Raw genomic sequence first — 7313 nt, forward strand, 5'->3', positions numbered from 1 at the left:
AAGGAATATTAGAAGAAATATTAACGTAATTAAGTACATTTACTTGCGATCAAGGCGACATTCTGTTCCGGTTTTGCTACATGGGACTGGTAGAGAAATTTTTTACGGAACGGAACGTAAACGGAACATTTAATTCTAGTGAGAAATCCGATCGGTTATTCCGATCCGTGCTCAATGGGACTGCACTCTAACAGATTCGGAACACTTCTCGGTTTACCTTAGTGGCTGCCACGGTGTAAGAATATAAGGTGATTTCACGACCATTGTATTCTATCAAAAAATCTGTGATCAAGATGTCATAGTTAAAGCATGTCACACAAGATGTCACGTTGGTGCAAAATTCCAAGTAAAAAAGAATAGAAGATATGGATAGATGTGGATAGAAAAGGATAGATGATAAATCTCTAAAGCACATCTATATATAATTATAGTCCTAAATAATACAAATTTTTTAAAATAAAACTTTTAATATTGTGTGTAAAAATATATATTACTGACAAAATATTTTTTTATTTTTTTATAACAAATTATTCTTAGTTAAATTTGCAGAAAAAATAATTAATAATGTATTCCAGTCTTTATAGAAAATTAAGTTTTTTTTAGAAAATGAATATTTATAATTAAGTTCCGCAGGACAATAAAATTTTAATAAAATTTATATATATATATATTTAAAGTCCCTCAACACGTAGCCACCTAGCGGTCCAATGTGGAACAATGACAGGAAAATCACAAAAATTTGTTGCCGTGAAATCACCTTATATTCTTACACCGTGGTGGCTGCCAATATTTAGAAAATAAAATAAACCAAACTAGCAGAATACATTCTACAAAAGTGAGCAAATTTACTAAAGTATCTATGATCTTATTGATCAATAATCTAGTAAATTTGCTCACTTTGAAATTTTCACTACATTGATACACAGGTTGCGTTCCGTTTTGCGCATAGCACGCATCGTTCGCATCGCTAATGCTTAGCGCATTGGCTGCGTTTCGTTTCATTATGCGCATGATACATGTTTTGAAACGAAACGATATTGAACGCATTAGAAGCGGAAAATCAAAATGGATTCCACAATAAATTGCGCTATCAATGTGACAATGTTTTTAATTGATAAAATGAGTGACAGTAATAGTAGTGAATCATCAATGACTCTTCCATTATGACTCTTCTTATTTTGACACTTTTTACAATGGTTGCGTTCCGTTTCGCACATTATGCGCACGAATTACATAGAAAACGTTCCGTTTCACTCAATGCGTGCATGAACAGCGCTTAGAATTTCCTAGATCCCCACCACCTGCAGCGCATAATACACGCATCAGGCCGCCGGCACACGAGATGATATTGAGACGGAACGGAACGGAACGGAAGCGGAACAAGCGGAACAAGCGGAACCGTAACGGAATCAATCACAGGTCTTTCGTGTTCCGTGTTGAATTGTCAACTTTCGTTACATTCAGCGGAACGCATAACCTCATTTAAATAAATAACGGATAATCTCATTTGCATAAATAAGTTTATGCAAAATGAACGTGAGCGAAGGAATCGTAAGTGATATAACGAACTGAGTAACTGTAGTTGATATATTAGTCTATATTAATTTGTAATGTACAAATGTGTTAACAGAATTTAAAATGCGGCTATTGTGGCTGGCTTATCGCGGGATCCTGTGGTAATATATTTCGGCACAAATGTTTCAAGAAATTCTCAGAAGAAATGCATGCATTGCATGTTGATGAGAACCATGTTGCAAGAATGAGTATGTGTTTCTATTTTTATAAATTATTAATTTCAGTAAATTTTATATAATTGTAATAATATTGTATTTTGAAGTCGCGAGAAATTACTACAAAGAAAATGACCCACAAAATACAAGCGTAATCCCTGTCGAGGACAATTCAAAATCAATATCAGACGATAGTGATGAGATTTTAATCGAACTTGTCTTCCAAAGACCCGCAATTTGGAACTATAAATTACCTTTAAGGGATAGGACCAAATTAAAGATCGAGGCTCTTTGGGTGGAAATTTCGAATGTGATGGGAGGAGGTAATATCTTAAATATTTATATCGTAAACAAGATAAAGAAATATGGAAAGTATGTTTTGAAATATAATATGAGAATTATATTTACAATGTAGGTAAAGCGACTCCTACATGGGCTAAAACTCGCTGGAGAGATTTACGTGATTCCTATGTAAAAGCGAGAAAGAAAGCAAGAGCTTATATTCCAAGTGGATCCGACGCAGAGAGTGCAACAAAATTGCGATCTACTTCGTTCAGATTTTTTAAACAAATGCAATTTTTAGAAGTAGCTTACACTACAGAAACGTAAGTATATTATTTATTAATGAATGTTCATAATAAAAATTAAACTGAAAAACAGATAAGCTATTTGTAGATTATAATTTCAGGTTACGTCTACTATGGAATATATGTATAATGTAAATTTTTCGTTTTTAAATTTTTTAATTTTGCAGCACGATAAGCTCACTGGACCCGATTCCGTTACAGATCAGTCAAAATTCTAATGCAGATTTAGATGGATGTTTTAGTGGAGCTGCAACAAATGTAGATGCATTAACAGTGCCACTAGGGCCATCGCCAATAAAAGTACCCAGTGGACCATCATCAGCTCCTCTTCTGTTAATTTCTGAAACAGCAGTAACAAGAGCTAGTCCAGCATTAACAAAAAAAAGAAGTACATAATGCATTAATTGAAAATACATATTCTTTGCTTCGTATTTATGTTCATACATGCTAATTGTTTGTTTCTTGTATAGAGTATCAAGACACTGATCCAAGTGGAGTTGCAACAGATGCAGATGCATTAACACTGCTACAGAGGCCATCACCAATAATAGTGGAACCTAGTGAACTATTATCGGCTCAGCTATTGGGCTTGTTCGTTTTAGCTACACTGGGGCTGCTCTGGGTCTGCTCTACACAGGATAATACAGGACAGATAAATAGTTTGTCCTGTATTATCTTATTTAGAGCAGACCCAGAGCTGCCCCAGTGCAGCTAAAACGAACAAGCCCATTGTCTGTTGTTTGTATAGAGCATCAAGACACTGCAATGCAGGAAGTTCTACTAGAAGCTTTACGCGAGTCTTCAAAAGCCCCAGATGCAGTGGATGGAATGCTGCTAATGTTAGGAGAAGGCCTGCGACGTTTGTCATTCCGGAAAAGATTTCTGCTACAGATTAAATGGCTAGGTGAGCTAATGGAAGCTCAAGAGCGTAGTTTAACTACCAATGAATAGTGATGAATATGTGATATGAAGTACAAAGAAACGCAAGCCGAGTGCATGCTTTCTAGCTCCACGGTTACTTCGATGAAAATGACAATGTTGATTCATATTTGTACAATTTTATTTTATTTTTTATATTGATTCATATTTGCACAATTGTATTTTTTTTATTAATCCATATTTGTGCATTTTTTTTATGTTCATTTATATTAGCACAATTTTATTTAAAAAATTTTTTTATTTTATTTAAAATTTTATATAAAAAATTTTTTTTCTGCAATTGTGTACTAGACAAATAAGAATAAGCATTGTCATTTTTGGCTAAATAATGTGATAACTAAAGTAAATATTTTTAAGTGCATACGCGAACAATAATAAGAATAATATTTATTGTGAATATTACAAAGCCAAAGATAATAAAGTATTTAATCAAGATACACAATACGTCTTTGCTTTTTTTAATGTTTAATAGGAAATGTAATATAACGATAACGATGTTCTCGTCGACCTTGATATTGGAAACGCAAAGTTTCCGTCGGGTAAAGTACAGGCAACTCTCACTTTGGATGTAACGCACTCGTATGTAATCGTACGAGGCTTCGTCGATGGGTTAGTAACGTGGACACTTGCGAGGACCATACATGAGCTTTAAAACCATTCCATCAAATTAAAATGCATAAAAAAAACAAACATCAAAGTCGTTACGATGATAAACATAAAAATTAAACAATAAAATAAAAAATATAAAATTTCTAAATTTTATCAACAAAATTACATCTTATCGATAAAAGAACAATTCCAATCAAACGTTGCAATTAAAAAAAAAACTTATATCGGACAATTTTCGTTATTCAAAAGTCATTATTCAATACTTTGTTCCATTGCCATGGCAATGCTCCACTTCCATAGAAAAAGTCAGCAAAGTCTTCCCTAATCTTTTTCGCTTCAGCGGTGTTAGAGGAAGAACTTATTGGTATATCCCTCAAGCCTAGAGAAGTCACTTTACGGTCTTGTATTGTGAAATTTGAATAACACCGTTGTTTTATATCCAAATCCTTTTCAGTTAACATGATGTAATTATGTAACACTGTCGTTGCTTGTATAATTTTTTGAGCTGTCGACGTAGAAGCAATTATGGGTTTTCCGTATATCCGCCATCTAGCAGTGAGTAACCCGAATGCACATTCTACCGTTCGTCTAGCACGGCTCAATCTATAGTTGAAAACTTTTTTTCTTGTATCTAGATCATTTCGAGAAAACGGTCTCATCATATATGTCGTTAGTCCAAATGCTTCATCCGCGACTAACACATAGGGCAATTTCACATTGGTATTTTCGATATACTTTGGTGCAGGCAGTTCAAGCGATCCATCGCTGAATCGTTTCCCCAACTCACTATTTTTAAATATTGTACTGTCACACTGCCTTCCTTCACCACCAATATCGACGAGACTGAAGCAACCATTAGCATCACTTATGCCAAGAAGAACAAGGCTGTGTTGCCCTTTGTAATTGTAAAACGTGGATCCACTGTTTGGTGGTGCCTACAAAATAGAAAAGTACTTATTATCTAATTCAATTAATATCTTTCCAAAACATGCTTTAACACAATAGGCGTTCATACCTGAATAACAACGTGCTTTCCATCAGGAGCTCCGATACAGTGATTAAATTGGCAAATGCTTTGAAATTCTTCAGCAATATGTTCCCAATTAGCTGTATTCGGTTGAAGAAATACTTCGTTTTTCAGACAATTCCAAATGACAAGGCAAGTCTCAGCGACAATTTTTGAAACAGTATTATGAGCTATGCGGAAACTGTAAGATATGGACATCATACTGTCTCCGGAAGCTAGATATCGCAATGTCACTTGTAAACGGATGCGTGCAGAAATCGGTGTTCGAATTATTGTTTTTTTTGTGATGTATGGTTCAACAATTGTTAACAATTTCTGGAATGTCTCGAATGGCATCCGGAAATAGTTGAAATATTTTTCAACATCGGTATCCTCCATTTCACGAACAAGGTTGTCACTTGCTCCTTGCATTAGCCTTCTTTCTTCTTTGAATATAGGACGTACCCAAAATTGCCGTGTGCGTTTTTCTTGATTTTTTAATATAATATAAAATAAAAGTAATAGCATTCGTTTACGAATTATCTGCTTTTGAAATGCAGAATACGGTTTTCTTCTGCACGAAATCCATACACGACAAATGCATTGCACTATGTCTTCCATAATGTAATGTTTTTTTTAACAATTTTTATTTTGTGTTCACAATACTACACAATGCTACACACAGCTTTGGAAGCTTTTCCTTTCTTCGTTTATCAAAGAGTTCCGTGTTCCGTCGATGCAAACCCCTAATGTCCCATGGAGCGGAAAAATAGCTGCGAAATCAAGTTTCAGCCAATCATAAAATAATTGTATATGGATATTTAAAATTACATGTCAAAAAAAATACATTTTATTTTTACTATTTTATCGTATATTATATTTCATGTTATTATATTTATATTGCGTCACTTTTTGCCTAAAAAATATTGCAAATAACATGCAAATATTTATTTTATATCATATCGAGTATTCCGCTTCCGTCTACATTCCGCTTCATGGGACATAAGGACATAAGAAACAACGGAACAAAACGACGGAAAAAGATAGAGCTGTGATTGGTTCGTTGATTCCGCTTCCGTTCCGTTCCGTCTCAATACCATCTCGTGTGCCGGCGGCCTCAGCTACCTCAAGTTTGAGTTGCAGCAGCTTATGCGTTCCATGCGATTGCGTAATTGCATATGGCGATTGATAGCGATATTGTAAAAAGTGTCAAAATAGGAAGAGTCATAATGGAAGAGTCATAATGGAAGAGTCATTGATGATTCACTACTATTACTGTCACTCATTTTATCAATTAAAAACATTGTCACATTGATAGCGCAATTTATTGTGGAATCCATTTTGATTTTCCGCTTCTAATGCGTTCAATATCGTTCCGTTTCAAAGCATGTATCATGCGCATAATGAAACGAAACGCAGCCAATGCGCTAAGCATTAGCGATGCGAACGATGCGTGCTATGCGCAAAACGGAACGCAACCAATATCGCTATCAATCGCCATATGCAATTACGCAATCGCATGGAACGCATAAGCTGCTGCAACTCAAACTTGAGGTAGCTGATGCGTGTATTATGCGCTGCAGGTGGTGGGGATCTAGGGAATTCTAAGCGCTGTTCATGCGCGCATTGAGTGAAACGGAACGTTTTCCATGTAATTCGTGCGCATAATGTGCGAAACGGAACGCAACCTGTATAAAGTGGTCGCTCAAGATGGCCGCTTAAGGGCGCCAATATTGAATGACTTGTTATGTTTAATTAGGAAATAATGTACAATTAAAAGAAAATAACTATAATATGCAACAATAATACCAAATTTTAATGGCGTTTTTCATTGGGATTGCACTCGTGCAGTATTTCCATAAGAGCAATGTTAAAATCTAAAATCTAAATTTATATTAAATCCTTCGTCCTTACAAAAATTTATCCATGCATTTTTTTGATCCGGATTTTTCGGAAATCTGTTTGTGAGTGAAAATTATTTAGTAATTATTGTGAATCTACAATTTCACAATACTATACATATGATTATAATCTCCAAAATAAAAATCTCATTATTGTTAATAATATTAACCGATGAAACGTTATTCCATGTTTTCGAGCTGCTGCTGTTATGCCACAAGCTCTACAGTATACCATTTTGATCGTTTATTTCCATACACTGTTGCATAAAAGACTATACACTGCATATTAATGCGTACGGCGTACGGTATGCCGCTTGCCGCTATGCTCGAGCATTCCCTCTCACTTTCAAAAAGTGGTCGCTCAAGATGGCTGCCATGACGTACATCCGTCCGCGGATTTGCCTAGTCCTGGCTAGTATATGCTCCCTCCTGTTTTTTTTACTCAATGTTTTCCATTATTGTTTCATACGCTCTTCTTCTCGGCACCTAACCTTGTTTTGCAGATTAAAGCAGTATAATTTTGACATAAAAGATATATTCT

General features: G+C 35.0%; 2 protein-coding genes across 2 annotated transcripts; one reads left to right on the forward strand and one right to left on the reverse strand.

Annotated features, from left to right (window-relative positions):
- Positions 1 to 1126: 1126 nt before the first annotated feature.
- Positions 1127 to 3698, forward strand: LOC137000285 (uncharacterized). The gene is made up of 6 exons (XM_067356472.1): positions 1127 to 1551; positions 1631 to 1763; positions 1838 to 2053; positions 2146 to 2335; positions 2485 to 2705; positions 2788 to 3698. The coding sequence occupies exons 1-6, from the start codon at positions 1531 to 1533 to the stop codon at positions 3030 to 3032; spliced, it is 1026 nt and encodes a 341-aa protein (XP_067212573.1). The 5' UTR covers positions 1127 to 1530; the 3' UTR covers positions 3033 to 3698.
- On the reverse strand, positions 3643 to 6502 carry LOC137000283 (uncharacterized). The gene is made up of 2 exons (XM_067356470.1): positions 4881 to 6502; positions 3643 to 4800 (listed from the first exon to the last, which is right to left on the reverse strand). The coding sequence occupies exons 1-2, from the start codon at positions 5490 to 5492 to the stop codon at positions 4108 to 4110; spliced, it is 1305 nt and encodes a 434-aa protein (XP_067212571.1). The 5' UTR covers positions 5493 to 6502; the 3' UTR covers positions 3643 to 4107.
- Positions 6503 to 7313: the final 811 nt, after the last annotated feature.

This window comes from Linepithema humile, chromosome 5 (genome assembly GCF_040581485.1).
Source record: "Linepithema humile isolate Giens D197 chromosome 5, Lhum_UNIL_v1.0, whole genome shotgun sequence".
Taxonomy (NCBI): Eukaryota; Metazoa; Arthropoda; class Insecta; order Hymenoptera; family Formicidae; genus Linepithema; species Linepithema humile.